The following is a 24,365-nucleotide window of genomic DNA, read 5'->3' as shown; positions in this document are numbered from 1 at the left end:
TAAAAAGCTAAAATGGGCCATGGGTGCGGACAGAAGGATGTTGCAATGCACAAAAATCCATTCTGTTTCTGGTGAACCCATGTTAAGAGTAGGCTTAGAATATGAAAGGCTGCTTTGGTAAATGAGGAGAAATGATAAAATAACATAAACATCTGCAAGGAATAACTGTACTTCTGTCAAAAACCATGAATGCACTGATTTATCTTTCAGGAGATTTAATGAGCAGTAATGCAAATTGCATGACTCCTTATAGACACAAGGCTTCCGTATGATACAAAGTTATATTCTTCAGCCTAATAAGGAGAATGAATGCTTTGTGGCAAGTCTGGGCAAAGCTGCCGTAAGATAAAACAAGGGACGTCTATCATACAAATTTGGCTACAATCACCATCAGCTTTTTTAATGTATGCAGTAATGTTTCTTACCTTAAAACTTAGGAGATGCAGTTAAATGAGTTTTACAAACAGCTTTGAACTAGAAAAGAATGAGCAAGCCCCAGGTCACCTCATATAAACCCAGAAATTCTATGTCTCAGGCTTGGAAGATGATCCCATCCCCTTACCACCAGTCCTACTCCTTGTCCTAAAATCAACATACTGATTTTAGACACCAAATTTAGAGTGAGTTTCCCCCCTTATCTATACTTTCTTGAGGAGGAGAAATTACAGCTGATCATATATAATATTGACTTCTGGGGTAATTCTTTTAATTTATTTTGATAATAACAGACACTGCTTTTTTCGGGGGGGGGGGGACACACAGGGGCACACATACGCCATAACATTTAAGTTTGGCCTCATTGAGGGGCAGTATTTCAATATGAGTAGGAAAATGAGAATATCCCTAAATATATTTTTTAGAAAAAAGCACTGGTAACAGATACAAAATGTATTCACATATTTTTAGTTTACCCCCTTTAAGTCTTTAAAGACTTTAAAGTCTACAAAACAACAACAACTGGAAATTAAGAATAGAATGTTTCTAACCATGAACTGTAACCAAGGTTTCTTCTTGGTTTACACAGCTTGTGGTTTGTCTGGATTCAAACAAACCACAAACCCATATTCAGACAACACACTAAGCCCTGGCTCACAGCAGTGTAGCAGCAGGACCAGAAGAGCAAAACAGCCACAATTTCCTTCCCAGGAACCCACAACTCGTGTCTTCATGAGAAGCCATAGTTTGGTCTAGTGATACATGCAACCTGAGCCTTAATTTACAAGGATGAGCAGAAAGTTCCCTGGTGGTTTGCTGTGTGTGTATACATGAGTGCATGTAGACAGAAACACGTGCCCAAGTGTGTGTACATCCCAGTACAAAGAAATGCTCCTCTTTGATTCACAAGCATTCTTTTTTGCTTTAATCATGTTATAATGACTTTACAAATATGTTTGCTTGACATTTCTAAAAACAGGATCAGAAAAATGCATGGAGGCTACTAGCCGTGACAGATATTTTCTATCTTCACTGTCAGAGGCAGTATACTTTTGAATACCAGTTGCTAGGAATTGCGAGTGGGTTATGTGGGTTCCCATAAGCATCTGGTTAACCAGCGTGAGAACACAATGCTGGACTGGATGGGCCTTTGGTCTGATCCTGCACAGCGACTGTTATATTCTTGTCCTGAACTCCCAAAGTTAGAGCAGGTTACAAATCCAAATATATGGTCTCTTATGAAAATGTGCCTACTTAAAATAAAGCCGGTCATCTCTGATTTAGCCAAAGGATGAAATAACTACACTTTTAACTTCTTCCTTAGGGAAACCAATTCGGCAGTTTGAAAAGCAAGCGTACAAATCAGTGAGATACGTTATTGCAGGCTCATACTTACGTTCCTTGCCAAGAAAGAAGGAATAGAAACAGAGGTGATTGATGCTGAGATAAAGCCATCCCTGCCGAGGAACTTTGCCCTTCCAGCAGCAGCATGAGTAAAAGGTTATCAGTTTCTCTGCCTCGGGGAAGTTAAATCTGGTCTCAAATTTCACTAGTGCTTCTCTGAACTTCTCAGGCTCCTCTTCCTGCTCAGCTAGCTTACTGCTGGTTTCTTCTGCTATTAATGCCTAAGTCAATGGCAAATTAATGCATTAGAGGAGAAAATGAAGTGACCACATGCAACTTAATACTTACAAGCAACCAAATGATTTACAAGATTTGCTGTTCAACTTAATAGCTTACATTACATATTTAATAGCAACTAATAAATTAAAACTTGGTATTTGTATAGTGCTTTAAAGCAGGGGTGGTTAATTTTTGGCCACCCCACTGTTGGTGGACTTCAACTCCCATCATCCCTGAGTACTGGCTGGGCATGATGGGAGAAGGAGTACAACAACATGCAATGACAAGTTCCCCATCCTTTAGAAGAGGGTTTCCCAAACTTGGGTCTCCAGCTGTTTTGGGACTACAACTCTCATCACCCCCATCTACTAGTACCAATGGTCAGGGATGATGGGAATTGTAGTACCAAAACAGCTGGAGACCCAAGTTTGGGAAACCCTGTTTGGGAAACTTTCAAGGTGCAATTTCAACCATCCTGAAATTAAGTTGGTATTATTATCATAATAATCAAGACTGCAAAGCCACAATTCCTTAAGCGTAGAGTCTGATCATATACCAAATGGCTAATATGCTTCTGCTCCAAGAAATACCCTAGGGCAGGGGTAGACAGCCTAAGGCCCATGGGCCACAAGCAGCCCACGGGGGTAATTTAACCAGCCCACGAGCCGCAACTAAACCAGTGCAGTGTGGCACAGGGACTTGCTTCCGCGGTGTCGGAAATCACATCTGTGCATGCTCAGATGCTGAAAATTGCAGGTGCAGATGCTGGAAATCGTGGCCACGTGCACTCATGATCCGTCCCAAGGAGGGATCTCTGCTGGAGTGAACCAGCCCAGGCAAAGTAAACCTTGCCAACCCCTGCCCTATGGGAATAGATGTCTCTGCTCCTCAATACTGTTTTGCCCCTTATAAAACAAGTGGAAAGAATGAAGGCCTACCTTTATTTTACCTCTGACAAAGCTAACAATATCTTCTTTATTATCAAATACAGACAAGGTGTGGAGTAGGTTTTGTTCCAGCCACTCCCAGTGATGATTTATTTCCTCAGTTGTGGCACCTGACATAAGAAAGGAAGAGAGGGGAGAACTGAGCAAGACACCAAATGTGGCGAGGAAAGTTTTCAAATTGAAGAGAAAAAATAACACAAAAGTATATTAAAAGTGAGTGTTGTACAAATAAATTCAGACCAATCCAAGAATCTGCAGTAACATACAAACTTCAGTAACAAACTGGCCATGACTTTCTCTGTTTTAGTATCTCTAGTTTAATGCCTGCTTCAATAGCCCTTTGTAGATGCATACCACTATTTAATGCAATTGGGGCAGCAGAACCTGTTATTTCACTTTTGAAGGTAGTCTCTGTTATGGTGAATTACTGTGGGATTTCTTCGGTTATTGTGACCTTTCATTACTGCGGTATTTTTTAAGCAGCAATATTAAAGCACTGAAATATTTACCTGACTACCCAATCCATCAGGTAGACATAATTAAGGGATGGCTTCCTCATAAGCACATTTTGAAGATGAAGCAACTTGGGTTATCTGACACCTGCCAAATCAGACCAAAGGCCTATCCTACTCCAGCATCCTGTTCCCCACTGTGTCCAGCCAGATGCCTCTGGGAATCTCACAAGCAAGACATGAAGGCAACAGCCCTTTCCTGGTGCTGCTCCCCAGCAACCGTCAGAGCAAAACACTTGAGGTATTGCTGGGGCACTATCTTCTGAGTTGACTCCAGACTCTTATTTACTGAAGTCTGGTCTCTGGCTATGGCAGACTAAAGGGAAGAACAGACATATAATATTATGCTGCAAAAAGGAACGGGCACTGAATACCATTTTGAGTGCTTGCCACATGATAACTGGAACGCCACATGAAGCCTCCCCACAAGTAAACAAAACTAACACGTTAGGAAGCAATGTTATAGCCTGGGTCACTTTGTGTTGTGCTCATTTTCTACTTGCAAGGATATTTTCACGTAGGGGAGCATTCTGCAATGGTACAGTCCACTCTACCACCACATTCTGCTATATGGGTAGGAAAGCCTTCCTACTCAATACGGCAAGTAAAAGATGAGCACAACATGAAGTGACCCAGACAGAGACAGGGAGCAATAGAAAATGAATGCAAGAGCAAGATTGCTACAAAGCAAACAACCATCCACCTACTTGCAGAGAATAAGTAAGGCTACAATCCTGTAGACATGGCAATAGATCCCACTAAATACAAACACCTAAAGTACTGTGTTGTGAATTAGCTGGATTACAGGAAGAAGAGGAAGTAACAGTCACCCTTTCCAGACCATTACCCCAAGTGACAGAGGAAAAAGAGAACATCTGAGGATGGTAGGGGGACAGGTAAACATAATCAGACCCAAGTACTGCAACCATTAAAGATACTGCACGTTGCCGCACATAGCAGAGATGATAAATATAGTTAAATATTTTTCCACTTTCCTCTGGTAGGTTTCCCACAGAGAATGCCAATTGCAAGGGAAACTTTCCAAGAGTTAACTTCCTCAACAGGAAGACCTCGTGATGGCTCTTGATAAACACTATTAATCAAGATAACTCCTGCTCAAACACATGCACACACACACAAAAACATTAGTATTAAAAATGGCATTTGATAGCTTGATTTTTTCTGTTTGTTTTTTACAAAAGCTTGCATCGCATTGTTAGAAGCTGTGGAGCTATATCTGACCAATGTTGAACTCAGTAACAAAACAAACAGAACTGCTGCCTCTTACAACACCTTTATATGAAAGAGAAGAGATGGAAGCAGAAAGCTTTCCCACAGAAGTATTTATACATGTATTGATTATGCTTTTATTCCTTAGTATGGGGAAGAATAAGGGGAAGGTAGTAAGGCCCTTATACAAAATGGGGAACAGGCAAGAAGGGTTTGTTTCTTGATCATCCTTAAACTCAATACACAGCAGGGCAAATGTTTAATGCTAATGGATGGTTGATATTTTAGCAACTAATATGTTTTGTATTACTAGCAGCTCTAAATTCTGTTGATCTTTTGCTTTATGACTGCAATCTGCTTTAAGTGACTTTCGAGCAAACAATAGTAACATATGGGCTAAGTTGTGTAAATTGACTGATAGATTATTGTTATATGCTTAATTTTACAACCAATTGGTTTGGAATTGTTTCGTTTGTTGGTTTCATGTTTCTGTATGTTGTAACTTGCCCCAAGATTGATTTATGATGAAAGGAGGGACATTAATTTTATAAATAAACAACATCTGCATGCTACCACTGCCAGAGTCAAGTCTCTTTTCGCTTTCATTATGAGCTAAATTTCAACCACTTCTCTTTGTCCAGATTTTCACTCTGTTCCTCTTTCAATTCCATATGTAGTTATTAAATCAAACAGCTGAATTAATCATTTTGGATTCCCCCACCCTCCTATCTCACTATACAAGATAAGGAGAGGGGGAAAAAGATTCATTTCTACCTGCAACATAGCATTCAAGATCACAAGCTGGAAATTGCAATTATTTTGGCATTACAATCATTGTGGCATTCCACAGAGTAGGTTTGCAGAAACAGAGGTTGAGAATCATTAAACAGTTCCAGGATGTACAAAATTCAGACTTTTCTATTTCGGCTGTATCTAAAGTTGTGTGGCAAATCTCATTACACTAACAATAGCAGCGTTGTTAGAAACAAGAACTATGAGAGGGCAAAAAAGGAAGATACATAACTGTATCTAGCATCATTACATTGGTCCAAGGAGGAGGAAAGGATGAAGGAGAAGTACAAGTAAGCAGGGGGTGGGGGGCAACTGACATCTACATAATTATTTACAGGGCTGACCTCATCTTGCCTCTTACAGTACATTCAAAAGTAAAGCAAAGATACCAGAATGCAAGATACACATGTATTATGTCAGGTATAAAAACATCACGTGTAACTAACTCATCATGTAACCCTTAAAAATACTTGAAATAAGAGGCATGGATTATTTCTGGCTTACCACTTATATTTTAAAGGAAAAGCGCTTTCTGCACATGTGTACCCTTCATTACCAACACAGTGACATATCTAAACCAAGCACACAAAAATCTAGTCACTTGCAGTGAACGCAAGAGACAATCTCGGTGCTTTTGCCCTTCACTTTCTGCAAGAAGGTCAAAGAAGCAGTATGCAAAAATCGATCCTCCTGGCTGAGAGAGAAAGAGTCCACCTGTTGTTTTCCTGACTGCTATTGTCAAGCCTAGAAACGCCGTTTCGATGCTGCTGGTGGCAGCATGCAATGGCAAGCAAATTTAAATAATTTATGATCCAACTCCACACTATCTCACGAACCTCTATGTGGCCATAAAATTGCTTCAGCTGCACACTTATGATCGATACAACATTGATCCTATAACTATAAATTGGTATCCCACTAGCTATATAAATTAACTTATCATAATCTTCTGCAGTGAAAAGGCCTTGATTTTCAAGCTCTAGTGAAGAGAAAGAAAGGACAGGAGACCGATTCAAAGAGGGTGCAGCATAGGAAGCTACACACTTTGCGACCCACGCACGTGCAGATGTGGGGTGCGTTCGCTTCAGGATGTGAACGGGCTCCAGAACGGATCCCGTTCGCATCCAGAGGTACCACTGTAATAACAAATAACAAGAATGGGTTGTATTCCATACTGTTGATTCACTTGCACGACAGATTTTCATTTGTACAATGAACTTTCCCCTGCAGCCCCCTACACACCCTCAAAATCTGCTCCAGAGCGTTGGGGGACCCTACAGAGTAGCTTCTGTGGGTGCATAGGGAAAGAATAGGGAGAGGAAGTCCTGTGGTGCAAATGGAACTAACTCCATGTGTGCAGTGTAAGATGCAACCCAATGCCTTCTGAGCGTATGTTACTTATGTCAAACTTAAAACTGCTACTCTGAAAACCAAGAACATTTGCACCACTTCCAAAAGAATCCTAAGAATAGGCTCTGTGTGAAAGGTGATGTGGGTTCTACCAAAATCCAATATGTAGCCCAGGCTTAGGCAAAATTTGCCCTCCAGATCTTTTGGGACTACAATTCCTATCATCCCTGACCACTAGTCCTGTTAGCTAGGGATCATGGGAGTTGTAGTCCCAAAACACCTGGAGGGCTGAGTTTGCCTATGCCTGATGTAGCCCTTTCTGCTTGGATCTGATTAGCCTTCAAGAAGTACCAATGACTTATGGACATAAAGGGATTTCCAGAATACTTTCAAGGCCAGAGATAATCTATTTTACAATAATAACACTCATTCAGAAAATATATAAAGCACGATACACTAAAGCAGCCAATTTACTATAGAAGCCCCATGTAATGCATCTGTTGCTAGGCTGTACCATTTCAGATTGTAGGGAGGGTCTGAATGTTTAAATACTATCAACATAAACTATTCCCTGCCCATGTACAGAAACTTACCATATCAGGGAGAAGATTATAAAGCTTCCCCCCACCCCTTTAACTGTTTCAGCAGTTCCCAGGATACAGAAATGTGTGTGCTCCAGTATGAAAAGCCACACCGCTTCCTACAACTGAAAGCTTTGGGCACTTCTAATGTTGTGTCAACAAGCATTTATATTACCTGTACATGGAAGTTACAAATTATATGTTGGTTGTTAAATAAGCACTTATGCACACTGCTGTGTTATTAATTTGAGTTACCTTCAGCTTCTTTGACATGCAAACCACAGCATGCTCAGACTTTAGTTTTTGTCTGGTATGCAACTCACCAATGGCTATGGCCCAGTAAACTTCTGATCCATTCAATAACTCACCACAAGCTATGGCAGAGTAAATAGGTGATCCTGGAACTTGAAGCAAAATTCGAAATGGAGCGACACGGGCATTAGAATCAAGCACAGCATCCAAAGCACCTACCAGACGACCTAAACAAATACACAGAGGAGAGGAAAACATGTTTTAAAAACAGAATATTCATTATCAGTCTAACCTTTTAAAATGAAAATTGCATACTGCTCCTTCAAAATTGACTGACCTAAGAGAAATATGGGCAGAAAGAGTAATAAAAGAAAGCAAAACAAACAAACAAACAAAAACCAGGTGTACTAAGTTTACAAGCTAACATCTGATTTAAAAATTTGATCAAAGTTTGATAAATTCTGAAATTCACAGTACTCTTAGTCAGAACACTTAAACCTTGATTATTATTTTTTTTAAAGTTCTCATTGAAGATAACAATTGGCTCTTGAGATGCATTAGTTCCAAGACATCACTACTACTGTCAAGTCCGAAACTCCAATTCTCTCTATATGTCCAGGACTGAGTCTCATTGCCATATGCGCACACTAGGTATTTTTGTTGGGATTCAGACGTGCTAGTCAATACAAGCCATTGTACTGATCCCCACTGGCTCACACAGCAAACCAAAGTATCTCATCATGAGCAGAACAGAGGAATGTTTCAAACTCTCATGTGACATGTTGCCTCTGCCCCCTAGTCCACCCACTGAGACTATGCCTTATGCTTCTGGTTTGATAGTAAACCACCAGACAGGTCTTTCAGTGGGAATTACTTTCAAGCAAATGTCTGGAAGACTACAACCAGAGATGGGACAAAAATGACAAATCATATCAAAACACCTGTACTAGCATGGGATGGGGAACTAAAACCTACCTCACTGCAGAATGCGCACAGAGTGGTACCTCGGGTTAAGAACCTAATTTATTCTGGAGGTCTGTTCTTAACCTGAAACTGTTCTTAACCTGAAGCACCACTTTAGCTAATGGGGCCTCCTGCTGCTGCCGCCGCAGCACGATTTCTGTTCTCATCCTGAAGCAAAGCAAATATTACCTGAGGTAATATTTCTGGGTTAGGGGAGTCTGTAACCTGAAGCGTATGTAACCCGAGGTACCACTGTATACTTAAACTCAGCTAAAAGGATGAACTGTGGTTTTATTTTTTTATTACAATAATTAGAAACCACTTAATTGTCAAAAGTAGTATTCTTTGCACCCCTCAAAGCATTATAGCATCCTGTTGTTGGAATTCAAATGCCAGGCAGGCAGCCACTGTCAATCGACATGCAGCACAGGCACAAGTTGTATCAGTACCTCATCCTACATGATCTTAAAACTCAGACACAAGGATGCAGGCTTGGCAAGTATCAAAACTGAATTCATCATGGAAAGTCACACATCTACCTACACTTCTCTTTTTTTATTGCATTTAATTCCTCTTCCTCCTACTGAATGACTGGACTCAGCAACCAGTTCCTCGTTTTATTTTACTTCAAACTAACCTTTCCATCTCTGGTTAAAACACATGAAACCTTCTGTGTAAAATGAATTCTACAGTCAACAGAATCTGTGTTTCTGCATACTTGTTTTATTTTTTCCATTTCCCATTGTACAAATTGAGAATGATTTTGACATGGTGGCACTTCCCCAAAACCTTCCACCACATTAAATCTAAGGTGTAAAGAATCGTGTGGACAGGACAGTAATAATATATTTTGCTGGAAGCTGCCCAGAGATGGGCAGGGTATAATAATAATAATAATGATGATGATGATGATGTCAGAAAAAAATATTTTTCAATTGTCCCTTTACCCAAAAAATTGTGCTTGTTTTTGTAGGACATGCAGCACAATCATATACATGTGTACTCAGAGGTAAGTCAGAGTCCAGTGAGGCATACTCCCAAATATGTATGCGCACGATTGCAGTCTTATGGTTGCAACTAATGAAGCATTCACAGAAGGACAACTTCCTCCCTACTGTAGCCCTCAGAAGGGGCCTGTAAAGTGAGACAGAAAGAAGGGCTGGATAATTTCCCTTGCACGATCATCACTGCAGAGGCACTACAATGGATAATGCACTTCATACATTTACAGACCAATCCTACACAATACACATTTACTTAGAAGCCCTACGGGAGTGTTTCTCAAAGACTGGGCTTGGGACCAGCAGTGGGCCACTTTCAGGCGGGCACCAGTGCCACAAACCACCCACTGCCTGCTCATTTCCTCACCCCATTTGCTGGCCATGCCATAGTCTTCTGGTTGGATTGACTGCCCACATGCTGAATAAAAGTGGCCGAAAGACAAGAGAAGCTCGGTTGGAGGGAAAAGAGCCAAATCAGATGCTGAAGGAAATTAGATAGAGGCTAACAACAACAATGTGGGAATAGAAAGGAAGGACAGAAGAAAGAAAGCTGTTATGGTGGAGTAAAGGTAAAGGGACCCCTGACCATTAGGTCCAGTTGTGGGGTTGCCCGAGGGAGCCGGCGTACAACTTCCGGGTCATATGGCCAGCATGACTAAGCCGCTTCTGGTGAACCAGAGCAGCGCACGGAAACACCATTTACCTTCCCACCAGAGCGGTACCTATTTATCTACTTGCACTTTGATGTGCTTTCAAACTGCTAGGTTGGCAGGAGCAGGGACCGAGCAACGGGAGCTCATCCCGTCATGGGGATTCGAACCGCCGACCTTCTGATCGGCAAGTCCTAGGCTCTGTGGTTTAACCCGCAGCGCCACCCATGTCCCTATGGTGGAGTAAGAGACTGTAAAAAGAATGATTTTGTTTTGAGGTACGTATATGAAACAAATTAAGTATGAAAGGTTAAGGGGAGAAGAAGTAAAACTACTTTAAGAGGCATGTGGGCAGAGGGAAAATATAAAATTAAACGCCTTTTTCACTTAAAGTCTCTGGATTTTCAAATTCTGCCTAAAATGGAGAGGTTGAATCATGATACCTACACAACCAATGTCTGTGCCTTGCCTGAAGAAAACTGAACTATGAAATTCTATCCCCTTGCCACAAGGAAATCGCAATTGTTAAGGAGAGATTAGATATCAGTGATGCCAGCAATTACCAGCTGATCAGGAAAAACTCAGCTTCCATCCACCACCATTTTGTTATTGGCACCACCCCAGCCTTCTACTTCATGAATTTGTCTAATCCTTTTTTTTAAAGCCATCTAAGTTGGTGGCCATCACTACTTCTTGTGTAAGAGAATTACATACTTAAACTGTGTGCTGTGTTAAAGTCTTGTTCCTGGTCAGTCACCACCAGTTCATATATGAGCATGAGCATATATGCGAAATTTAGATATATATTTTTGCCCCCCAACTGCAATATTTTATACTTGTTTACACTGAGTTGCATTTGCCATTTTAATGCCCATTCACAGTCCCTTTTTAAAAATCACCCATAACATTTTGATCACATCAGCAAACTTGGCTACCTCACTGCTCACCCCTTTACAGTCTAAACCATTTAGGAACAAGTTAAAAAGCAAAGGTCCCAATACCTATCCTTGGGGACTCCACCTTCAACATTCCTCCATTTGGAGAACTGGCCATTTATTCTGGCTCTCTGCTTCCTTTTTTCTTAAAAGTAAAGGGACCGCTGAACATTAGGTCCAGTCGCGGACGACTCTGGGGTTGCGGCACTCATCTCGCCTTATTGGCTGAGGGAGCCGGCGTTTCTGGGGCATGTGACCAGCATGACTAAGCTGCTTCTGGCAAACCAGAGCAGTGCACAGAAACACTGTTTACCTTCCCGCTGGAGTGGTACCTATTTATCTACTTGCACTGCGTGCTTTCAAACTGCTACATTGGCAGGAGCTGGGACCGAGCAACGGGAGCTCACCCCTTCTGATCGGCAAGCCCTAAGCTCTCTGGTTTAACCCACAGAGCCACCCACGTTTTCTTTTTGCTTAACCAGTTACTAATCCACAAGAGGACCTCTCCCCTTTTCCCACGCCTGCTAAAGCTTACTCAGGAGACCTCAAGTACAATGAGACATATTCACAACTAACTGCACATAGGATTTGTCTTGTTTCATTAAACTGAACTTTAAAGTTCGTACTGGCTTGGAGTCTAAAGGCAACAGAAAATCTAGAAATCTCAGTCTCACACCATTTTACACAAGACACCTGGTCGATGTATTGTGATGTTTAAAGTATTGCCAAACCACCAAGGATTTGGACACCTTAGTAACAATGTTGGGAAATATCTATTTGGTTACTCCATCCGCACAATTCCAGTAATGTCTTTCCAGTTACTCAGCAGCTCCAGTTCTGGGACTTCACATGCACCTGTTGAAAAGACTTGATCTACTTCATTGTCCTCATTTACATCTGGAATATTAATGGCAATTGAAAATACAAGAAAACCTCTAAAGCAAGACTGACACAAGTTTTTCTCCTTAGATATCCTGTATTTCCAAACATTAAAAAAACTAATATTTGAAGCAGCAACATTGGTACACATTTTGCATTATCAAAATCCTGCAAACCATACTGTGTGTGCACATTAAGTATCTATACATAAACCTGCAGGCAAGAGAAGGCTATTTACAGACCTTCAACCGCACAGACAGTCCCTGCTTTACAAGGAGCTGCATGTAATCTGATATGCTACATAACTGCCTGATTAGGTCTGCTTACATTTTTTTATAGCTTCTGTGCTAGGAAGCTGTGGCTGAAAGCAGAGGGTGGGGAGCAGACATGAAGCCAAAGGGACTACAGAAAAGACTTTACAACCTGGAAAAAGGAGACAATGCGTGTACTTTTGTAAACCAAGAAAATCTTTAATTTTTTGCTTTTTTGTTTTAAGAGACTAAAGAACAGCTGAAGAAATCTTTGAAGTTTGAGCTGATGCAATAAAGAGACTGAGCTACCAATAAGGAAGTCCCAAGTTCAATTTATGCTTCTGTTTCCTTAGGTGGCATTGGGCAGGTTAGTCTCTCACACCCTCTGCCCCCCATTTGCCTTATGGGGGATAATAATACTTATTAGACTTCCAGGGTTATTGCAAGGCAAGGGTTGCAGATAGATAATGTAGTTTTCAAATAACCAAATTGCCAAGCTTTATTATTATTATTTCTACTTCAGCCACACACTCTGCTGAACAGGCAAAGGTCTTATGTGTGTCTGTTTTAGTAACATGATTCTTCAGCTATGTGAAGCAGCAGGGACTTCAAAGACATTGAAATACCATGTGCACTTATTCCCATAAACACGATCTTCTAAGAATTCAGCCATTAAAGTTCTGGTGGAAAATATGGCTTTAACATATCTCTTCCGAGGAAAAAAAGCGATGAGAACACTTGACATTTTATTTGAAAAAATTCTGGCAGCTTCCAGTCCTCCAGTAATTAAATTGGCCTCTTCAAACAACTACCCCACCTCATATTAGCTAACCACATTTAATCCACAAAACCTTACTTTGTCAAATTCTCCATAGGCAGTATCAAGTATGCTTTACTATTTTAATGCCAGAATTATTTTATTATTTTGTTATTTGTCTATTTCAAATAACAAAAAACTTCCCAGCCTGCAACATTAACTACTTTACATTCAGTTACATAAACACGCACTCCAGTGAAGGGATACAGATTGTGATAATCGTATTAGTTGGAAAAGATGTCGTTGTTTTTTTTATTCAGCTTTCAAAATACTAGATTCTGCAGTCTGAAAAGTATCTTTACTCATATTATCCTATGTAGTTAGAAAGTATCATAAGACCATTATATTCATAAATATGACAATCACACATTTTTGTATAATTGCATACATGAGCATCAGTATAAAATATACTTGAGATTTTAAAGTTCCCAAACCCAAACGAAGCTTCCAGTCCTCCAGTAATTAAATTGTCCTCTTCAAACAGCTACCCCACCTCATATTAGCTAACCACATTTAATCCACAAAACCTTACTTTGTCAAATTCTCCATAGGCAGTATCAAGTATGCTTTACTATTTTAATGCCAGAATTATTTCAAAGGAAAAGCAGCTCAAATTGTGTGATTTCTCTATATACAGGAGATCATTAACAAACTTTCTTTCTTCCGCTGCGGACAACAACTACCTACCTTTGAACCATGGTCAAGGTAGCTGCACCACTCACATATTCTTAAATTTTGACATGGTGCTCACTTTAGCCAGGGTTTCAACATATTCATGATAAAGCAGTCATGGGGATATTTTATCTTGAGTAGCAGAGAGGTATTTCAACATTGGCATTCAACTCACTTTAGCAAGGTACTTGTTGTTTTGAAAAAGAACAATTTAGTGCTTGGATTATAGGGGGCAAGTTAGGGGAATCGTTAATAAATCTCACAAACCTCCCTCTGGCTCGCAGTGGTTAAAAACTAAAACATCCACCCAATAGCCTTTTGAAAATAGCAGTTAAAGACAACAAATTAAACACCCACCTGTTAGCCAAAGGGGATCAAGAATCCAATGCAGGTAAATGGGTGAGCTGGTGAAAGAGAAACAGATCACTTCATTTCATCTGCCAGTTCAGTTGGCTTCTTTGGAAATGGCAGAGGAAGAAAAGCCCTTTCCCTTTGTAACCAACACAGAAATGCAGTGAGCTGGTGGAGGAGAATGGATCTCTCATCCCAGTCCTCTTGGGAAAAGGCAATGGGGGAAAAAAATCAGCCCACCAATCAGCTGCGGCTAAGAGGACTTTTCCTCCTCTGCAGCCAGTATGGAAATGGGCTGAGAGCCTCTTAGCATGCTATCAAATTTCTTTTGGAGGATAGTAACTTTTGTGGCAGGGGACACGGGTGGCGCTGTGGGTTAAACCACTGTGTCGCTTGGGCTTGCCAATCGAAAGGTTGGCGGTTCAAATCCCCGCAACGGGGTGAGCTCCTGTTGTTCGGTCCCAGCTCCTGCCAACCCAGCAGTTCAAAAGCACGCAGTGCAAGTAGATAAATAGGTACCACTCTGGTGGGAAGGTAAATGGCGTTTCCGTGAACTGCTCTGGTTTCGCCAGAAGCGGCTTAGTCATGCTGACCACATGACCCGGAAAAACTGTCTGCGGAAGTGGACAAACGCCAGCTCCCTCGGCCTGTAAAGCGAGATGAGTGCCGCAACCCCAGAATCATTCATGACTGGACTTAATTATCAGGGGTCCCTTTACTCCACCATAACAGCTTTCTTTCTTCTATCCTTCCCTTCTATTCCCACGTTGTTGTTAGCCTCTGTCTAATTTCCTTCAGCATCTGAATTGGTCCTTTCCCCTGATTATATTATTGCTCACCATAAGCAAATTGCATGTTCAATCCAATAGCAAGCAGTCTCACCCCAAGCAGTGGTGAAAACCAGTGGTGGTACTGTAGTTAACAGTGTCAGATTAGGACTTGGGAGACCAGCGTTCAATTCCCCACTCGGCCATGAAGCTCACTGGGTGAACTTGGGCCAGTCATTGCCTCTCAGGCGAACCTACCTCACAGGACTGTTGTGAAGATTAAATGAGGAGTGAGGGAACAGTGAAAACACCTTGAGCTCCATGGAGAAAAGGGGAGGATATAAATGCAAAAAATAATTAAAATAAGTAACATGAAAGGCAGTCCAACTCTGATCTCAGTTTCAACTAGAAGACATCTGAATAGTTTACACAAAAGATATCACAAAATCAAAGAACTGTAGAGTTGGAAGGGACCTCAGGGGTCATCTAGTCACCCCCTGCAATGCAGGAATTTTGGCTAAAGCATCCATGACAGATGGCCATCCAACCTCTACTTAAAACCCTCCATTCCACTATCAAACAGCTTTTACTGTCAGAAAACTCTTCCTGATGTTTAGTCAGAATCTCCTTTTCTTGTAACTTGAAGTCATTGTTCCGAATCCTACCCTCCAGACCAAGAGAAAACAAGCTTGTTCCCTCTCCCATATGACAGCCCTTGAGATATTTGAAGATGGCTATCATATCTCCTATCGGTCTCCTCTTTTCCAGGCTAAACCAATATCCTGCTATTGGTTTCGTAATAACTGTATTTGTGCCTTACTCCCCTTACCTTGGCATATCCATGCATTTTGAAAGCAAGTTCATTTTTTAAATGATATTAAAGATAAGCAACTATATGAAAGTCATAACTGAGAGAGAAAAATGAGAGCAACTAAAGAGGTTTCAGGGTTACAAAATCTTGCAGTCTTCGGGGCCCCATCTTTCCAATGCCACACAGTGAATTCAGAAAACCTGTTTAACCAGTTTCCTTAGTCTTTACCTTACAAAAGACAATACCCTGAACAGCCTGGACCAAGGGGTGTGTGTTGGGGGGTGGGGAGCAACTATGACAAAAGTTTTAATAGGATCTAGGACTTACAGATATTTTTTAAGTCCTCACAACACTTTTTCTAAGAACCAATAATAGCACTGTTTTCAATTTAAGTTTATGCTGTCATACTTGGACCTCCTAAGGTAAAAAGCTGAAGACAGAAGTTATAGCCCCAATATTTCCAGGCTAAATGTGAAAAAGGGCTCATATGTAGAGAATCACAGCTAATAATAATAATAATAATAATAATAATAATATTGTATTCTTATCCCACCCATCTGGCTGGGTTTCCCCAGCCACTCTGGGTGGCTCCCAACAGGACTAAAAACAGAAAAAACATCAAACATTAAAAACTTCCCTAAACAGGGCTGCCTTTAGATGTCTTCTAAAAGTCAGATAGTTGTTTATTTCCTTGACATCTGATGGGAGGGTAGGCGGGCTCCACTACCGAGAAGGCCTTTCCGTGGAGAAAAGGAGGGAGGGAGTGAAAAGAACCCAAATGCCAGGATTTTTTTTTCAAAGCATACCTCACTTTTTAGGCATGTTAGCTTTTTACAAGTGTATATGATAAGAAGCATTAGGGTAAGACTTCCACATTTAGAAAACAACTTAGGTCCAAATTAGGTGAGCCACAAATTGCTTGTTCAATGTATTCCGTGGAAGAAGCTATGCAAGGCAACCTGAGAGCCCAGCACAACTGTAGAGAAGATCCCCATTCCAAGGCAGAGGAAGACTAGCGTTGTCACTATGGTGTAACTAAGCATCTCTGAGCACCTACATGACAACAACCAGGCACTCCCAAGGGAGATGCACCTCTTTCATAAAAAAGAAATAAGAGTCACTACCTTGGTGATCTCCCTGGCTTTGAAACCAAAGTCATAGTTACAGAATTTCTTTAGAGTAGCAAAGCATCACTCCAAATCTGCTGGTCTCTCCCAACAACTCATCATCTATTCCCAAGTTGGATAAACCTGCAATGGAAACTACCCTGATTTTTCAAAACACTTAGTAACTTCCAAAGTTTTAATTTAAGTATTTTGTTAGCGTCAAGATAAAGTGTGAGAGAAACGATAAGGCGGAAATAAAATTAAAAACAGGCCTATATTGCTTCTGAATTTAGTTTCAGTAATTCACCATGTACAATAAATATAGTATAGACATTTCGCCAATACTTCCTTCAGTGCAAGACCTGTGGTAGAGAAGTGACTGGGTTGAGAAAGGGAAAAAGAGGAACCCATAAAGGAGGTGGTTCATGGGAAGCATTGCTGAGAAAATATTTACAGTAGAGTATAATAGAGTAGAGTATAATATAGTAGAGTAGAGTTATAGTAGAGTATAGTAGAGTATATATAGTAGAGGCTTTTTCTACTAGTCTCACTTCATGTAAACTAAAACCAATAAAAATTACATGAGAAATTTTGGTATCCTTCCGAATCGTTATCTGTGTTTCTTACTGCTGCCTTGACTGATGACAAAGTATTATAATTGGCACCCCAGCTATACTTTGTAAGTTATCAACTTCAGGTGGAGGTCTGAAGGAAAACAGGCGATCCTATTACCGTAAGTATTAACTCTTAAGATGTTACAGTTAAAGATACAAATCAAAGAGTGATTAAGGAAATTTTTCTCATCTCTGAATTCCAGTAACAGACAGGTTTAGAATTAACATTTTGAAAAGCCATGAATGCTCCAAAGTTATTTGTAAGCATAGTTTTCTGCGATGAAAGGAAAATATTATAAAGCTTTTGGAAAGGGTCATTGATAAGAAAATTAGGACCATATTGAAATATTTTAATCAATTTCTACCAATAGTATCACATTGTCCTCCCTTGTATAATAACTTCATAAAAATAGTAATAAGTTGTAACTAAGTTTTTTTTATTTTGAAACACAAAGAAAACAGAACAATAGTCTGTAATAATGCTACTTTATTTTTGATAGCTACAAATCACTGCAGCACCAACTTGGAAAGGACATAATTACAGAATATAATTTGGGAAAGGGTAAGGAGAGGAAAAAATAAAGCACAAGCACTAAGAAAAGGAAACCACCATGGAAGGCAACTCTCAAGGAAGAACAAAATGGCTATCAAAAGCAAGATAATAAAAAAGCCCAATACTTTTCAATATAATGTTACCTGGGAGCAACAAGATCTGACATTCCAAAATAAGGATAAAATCCTTTCTAAAAGCAATGCCTCCCAAATAACCTTCTTTGAAGGAAAGATATAAGATACCTCTACTCCCAAGGAAGATTTTATTGAAATATATTGGATTTTTAAAATAATGTTGATTCTGGTAGAATAACATTTCCTATCTAGCTGCAGCTTATTTGAGGCTTGTTTATTTTTTGTGATAACTAGGTGCACAAACCTGAAAGTTAAGAACTAGGATTTAAGTCAATTTATATCCACTAACTTCACATGGACTAACTAACATGTTGATCAGCATCACAGAATCAAGGCTGCTTCTTGACTGGTGGCTCCTAGCTCTACTCACTACCAAATTATTGCTCTTCCACTGTAAGCTGCAAGTGGAAGTGCAGTTTACTTTCCAAGCTGGCATCACACCTAACCCCTGTGACAGGTACATCACCCCAATTTTTAAATCAGTATTTTAATTAGACCTAAAATACTTTTATGCCTATTTCATTTTATGAAAGAAAGGTACATACCACCATAATGGTTATGAACTTCTCATCTTTCCTCCCATGGGTTCCCCTGAAAGCAGTATCTCTGTCTGGAATTTTCCAATTTTGCATATTCTCATCTCACAACAGCTTTTAATGTGTTTGGTATCAAAATAAATTTCCTTTGCTGGCAGCAATATTGCTTCTAATAGCACAATCCTACACATGTCTACTTGGAAATGTGCACCATTGGGTTCAATGGAGTTTATATCATATTATAAAATTGCAGCCTAACTGTTCTGGATGCAGAGAAATGTCCCTAAGGATCTTATTTCTGCTGGGGGGGGGTGACTTCTTATGCTTCTTATCTAGACTTGAGATTTAATTAGACAGAACAATTGTTTGGGAGTGGACTATAGACCATTTGTCAAATTCTTCTCTTTAAAATGAAATTTAAAAATTCGTTCCAGTAGCACCTTAGAGACCAACTAAGTTTGTTATTGGTATGAGTTTTCGTGTACATGCACACTTCTTCAGATACTTCTTCAGACAGACAGAGAGAGAGAGAGAGAGATGCAAAGGACAAAGTTCTTTGACCTTTAATACCTTTGCAGAAGGTATTTTGGTAGGTGTGGCTTTTTACAACTGCATAGCAGGCTAATCCAGCAAAAACCCCTCCTGTTGTGCTACTATTAAAACCATAGAAGCCCCATCTTCTTTTACATACTGTCACCCTAAAGAGAGGTGAAAACCAGGCATATGGTAAAAAAGTGAAGTGGAATTAAATGTGGGTCTTGGATCTGAGAAGTTGAAGTCTATAAGGCTAAATTACTATTTATAATCAACAGTTTGGGTGTGGAGAATCTTGACATTGTGATATGATCAGTATTAGATGTTATCTGTGGAACTGTTTCCATTGCTAAGGACATGTCTATGATAATAAAAAAGGAAATAAATTCCCTAAAGGATCAGTTGAAATAAAAGGCACATGCTATAAATAGACATTTTTGCACAAGAAAAGTTTATAAACCTAAACAAAACTAGAAACATTAGCCATTAAGGAAGTATAAGAAGACTATCAAAAGATTTGGGCTGAATTACTAAATCACCAACTTATGGAGAGATCAGGTGACAAGATCCCCCCTGAGACTGCAAAACTAATGAGTTCATAAACAAAATTTAAAACAGTGGGGGGGACTTTCATTATTTATTTATAGCTGGGATTCATGTTAACCTTTTATTGATTTCTAGTATTGATGATTAAAAATACTGTTTTTGTTCTATTTATCTATATCCTCACAGTCAAATTTAGATTTAAGCAGCACAAGTGGGACGTACTTCTGAGTAAATACACATAACTGTGCTGCTAATTACTCAAACTTCTGTATTTAAAAAAATGGCATTAAATTAATATTATGTACTCTTTTCCACAGTGAACGCCAAAGATGGAAAGTATTTTTGTTCTAGAACACTACCATTGTTTTGTTCATTTGACTCTTATTTTGAGAGTGTTTTCTTTCTGGGACAGAAAACAAACGGAGAATAAAAGGGCAATTTGATAAGACAAAGCTAAAACCCACTTGGACTGCCCAAGGCAAACCATATAGTAGCTTCCATAAAAACCCCCAAAAGTATGATCTACCAAAGCAACTTTATTTTTCAACTTCACACCCTTAGGCTCAGTGGCACAGTCATAATGTTTGTCAGCTGTTAAGATACTTCAGGCATTGGTCCGGGCCTAACTCTAGCAGCTGAGAGACTATTTTTAGATCTGAAAATTAATCTCTCTTAACACAGCAATTAAAAGGGGCAAATGGAAAAGAGAGAACAAACAACCAATTCCATGTATATTCCATGGGAGAGCAAAAGAACATGGTGAAATACGGAGACCAGTAGAAACATCCCAGACAGGTTAAGCAAAGGCATAGCTTTGAAAGTGACATACTGGGAGCACTGGTAGTTAAAAGTTCAATAGTAAAGTTCAACAAGTCAAAAAGGTCCACATCAAGTCTGACTCATGCATGCCTTATGAGACTTCTAATGTCAAACACCATTTCATCAAAAATGTGTCTCAAAATTCTACAAATGTGTTATGCTTTACCCATTTCAATGCATGTGGACTGTTGTTTCTTGTTTCCACATTACGTTTCCTTTGTTTCTACGTTTCATTTTTTCTCTAACACAGCAAGTAAACCCAATATAATGGTATCAAAACCAGAGTGCCGTATACTTTTTATTATGAAACACATACACATCATGTTGAGTGCCTCTGGAAAACCAGTTTTGATGCTTAAATTCTAACAACTCAAAATTAAGGGCTCGAGTCAAAGATAAAAACTGTTAAGCACAACACAGTTCAGACCACACCTAAGTAACAGATTGGAGACTCTCATCATCCCTGAACATTAGCCAAGCCAGCTGATGCTGATAAAAGCTGGGGCCCAAAAACACCTGAAAGGGCTAAAGCTTCCCCAACCCCAATTTAAGTACACCCAACCATCCTAATATGCACACTATTCTTGTTGTTTTTTTACGGTATAAAAAAGCAAGGAAAAGGAGTAGGAGATCTGGAGCTCCTAGGTTGCCTCCTTATAACACCATTGGGAGAAAATAGTGGTTAGTGGTGGTAGGGATGGTCTTTTGGGCTTTTCTTTAGGGGAGGGGGAAAAGAGTAATGAGAAGATTTGCTGGAAAAGGAAATACAGTATTTAGCTCTGGGAAGGAAACAGATTTAGAGTGGAATCTGGCCAACCAGATGTCTCTGGAAGCTCACAAGTAAGAGCAGGCAAAGGAACTTCCCTTTTGACTGTCTCTAGTATTCAGATGTATACTGCCTTTGGAGAGAGATTCCATTTAGCTATCACAGGTAATAAGCATTGATAACTTATTTTCCAATAACATCGCATTCATTTTGTAAAGCCTTCTTAGGTTGTGGACATTACCATACCCTGAGGCAGTGAATTCCATCAGTTCAATTATGTGTGGAGTGCAGCTTAATTTCATGTATCTGATGGAGCAGATTGTGGTCCAGGAGCAATTCAGAGCATGGCACTGCAGTAAATGTTGGGTTGGGAGTGTAACATTATGTTTAGGGGTTTGGTACTCAGACCCCAACTATGGGCGGTATTTAACTAAGTTTCATTCAGAATAGATATATTGAAATCAATGGACTTAATTGAGTCAGGTTCATTTATTTCAATGGGTCCACTCCGAGTAAAAATTAGTTGAATGTCACCCTATCTTCTGTAGTCAGTTTATGCTTAAAAGGCTTGTATCTCAGGCTTGACTGCTTGCCTTCTGTAAGTGTGTTGTTTTGTTAGTCTGAACAGCAAATGTGAGGTCATTTAGGCATTTAGGGCCCAGACAGTATGTTCTATTCTATTTTGTAGCCTTAGGTAAGGCACTTGCCTTCATCTTGTTCAACATTCTAGACTGACTCAGACCACTGGGGCATCTGTTTTGGTATTATCTACCTCCCAGACTGTGATTCGTGGACCACCACTGGTCTGCAGCATATCCATATTGATTTCTACATTTTTATTGTTTCTTTTTAAATATTGCGTTTTATCGCATTACAATTTGAGTTCTATGGAATGCCAATGCCAATGCAATAAATTACAATATATAAGATATAAAAGCAGCAATAAAAATACTATTTAAAATCATCTAGTGCAGCACATTACAACTGCTGCAAAAGACAGAAAAATCATCAAGTGGTCCACTGAGACCATCAGTAATTTTCAAGAGGTCTCTGGGAGGAAAATAATAAAATCCTAGAATTGTAGAGTTGGAAAAGTGTGGAAACCACTAGTCTATGCCAGTAGTCTTCAATATTTCAGACGTGGCACTCACCTTTAACCCAAACATGCATTTGGAACCCATTTCTCAATTTTTTTACCATGTATCTGTATGCTGGAAGTGCTGTATTGCAGCCCATCTGAGATCAGACTGCAAGCCAGTAGTGCACCCTAACCCACCAAGTGGACACCAATAGTCTGACTGGCAGAGGCTCTCTGGGGTTCAGATAGGGCTCATTCCCCAATTCTACCGTGCAGATGCTGGGGATTGAAGCTGCAACTTTCTGCATGCAAAGCAGATAGTCTACCACTGAGCTATATAGGCCCAGACGTTGTAGGACAGATTGGACTTCTAGCATTCCCACATTTTGAAAGCCCTAGCTTACCCTGCTGCATGTTCAGTGTGATTTAATTGCATTACAGGCTGGACCTGCACAGGGCCATAAAAGTTATTAACAACTGTTGCTTAAAAAAAATAACAAAACGATCTGCACTGCTTATTATTACAAGTACAGTGGTACCTCAGTTTAAGAACAACCCTGTTTACGAACTATTTGGTTTACAAACTCTGCAAAACTGGAAGTAGTGTCCCGGTTTGTGAACTTTACCTCGGTCTAAGAACTGAATCTGAACAGTGGAAGGGCACTGGCAGTGGGAGGTCTCGTTAAAGAAAGTGCACCTTGGTTTAAGAACGGTTTCGGTTTAAGAACGGACTTCCGGAACGGATTAAGTTCGTAAACCGAGGTACCACTGTATTCAAATGTGAAGAAAGTCCCAGAAGTGTAATTGCTTGGTCTCCTGAAAAAGTTGTACTTGCACTTCAAGGTTAGAAATACTTATCTAGCCTGATTGCTACACAGGCATTCTGTACTGGAATTGTGCCTGTGGTTACCCAATAGTGGAAAATCTAAGGGACTTTCAGAAGGAAAGCCAGTAGGCCATTATCTTCCAAAGCACCAATATATTAACAGAAACGTCAACATAATTAAACATGCCAGCAGAGTTTATATTATTAGCCTACATAATTGTACAGCAGAAATGTACCGCTGAATGAATTCACCAGAAGTTTTATGAGTGTCTTACAGTGCAATCCAATGTTTGTCTGCTCAGAAGTAAGTTCCGCTGGGATAAAGGGAACTTATTCACTTGAAAATGGGCAGGACTGCAGCCTTACTGTTTATCAACACCTGTGGCCCTCCAAATTTTGTTGGACTTGCAACTCTGCCTAGGTCAGGTATGACAGGAGCTGTAGACCCACAATGTCTACTTGAGTCTAGAGGGTCATGGCTTCCCCATCCCTGATTTACACACTCAAGGTGCTTATTCTAAGCAATAATTAGGACTTTTGGGGCACTCATTTCACACTCCAACTTACAAGTCCTCCCCTCCTTTTCCCAAATAATCTGTTCCATATGGGAAAATGTCCTTCATATTTTGTTTTTACTACAGTATTCGCCTTTTCTATTATGCCACCATTAAATTAGCTCCAATAAAACAATGCTTATTAGCTTATTTATGGGCATCATTGCATTCTAAATACCAAATTAAGCACTGCTTTAAAACCTTATACACTATACAGCCCTGCCCATGCTGTTCCATATGGAGAGTCCTAAATGCAGAGCTCTTTTCAAAATCTCACATATTTTTGTTTCAATCCGCAGTCTATCTTAAATATAGCCTTCCATTGCCTTCTTATTCTACATGTCTTATCTTGGCAAACTGGTAAAATCCAGCATCTCATGGGCTCTGGCTAAGCTCTTCCACGTTTTCCCTCTCTGTCGGATTTCCTCCTTTCTCCCCCATTAGCAACAGCTGCTGCAGGCACCTGAACAAAAAACTCGA

At 40.0% G+C, this 24,365-nt stretch overlaps 1 protein-coding gene across 4 annotated transcripts in view; it reads right to left on the bottom strand.

Moving 5' to 3' along the window:
- Nucleotides 1–24,365, bottom strand: part of TBC1D8 (TBC1 domain family member 8) — a 46,065-nt gene that overhangs the window by 20,323 nt on the left and 1,377 nt on the right. Inside the window, exons 1-4 of one of the 4 annotated variants that reach the window (XM_083501453.1) lie at nucleotides 12,021–12,163; nucleotides 7,794–7,949; nucleotides 2,997–3,115; nucleotides 1,832–2,060 (exon numbers count right to left, since the gene is read on the bottom strand). Coding sequence is in view for 2 of the 4 variants with exons in the window: in XM_083501450.1 (XP_083357576.1) it covers nucleotides 1,832–2,060; nucleotides 2,997–3,115; nucleotides 7,794–7,949 (504 nt within the window). In the remaining 2 variants the exon portion in view is untranslated. Of the gene's footprint in view, nucleotides 1–1,831; nucleotides 2,061–2,996; nucleotides 3,116–7,793; nucleotides 7,950–12,020; nucleotides 12,164–24,365 lie in introns of those variants that run through there. The other 3 variants (XM_083501452.1, XM_083501450.1, XM_083501451.1) reach the window with 3 other exon arrangements.

The sequence above is a fragment of the Podarcis liolepis genome (assembly GCF_965112155.1).
Source record: "Podarcis liolepis genome assembly, chromosome: 4".
Lineage (NCBI taxonomy): Eukaryota > Metazoa > Chordata > Lepidosauria > Squamata > Lacertidae > Podarcis > Podarcis liolepis.
Note: the sequence above shows the minus strand (reverse complement) of the source record. Positions and strands in the feature narration are given on the sequence as shown.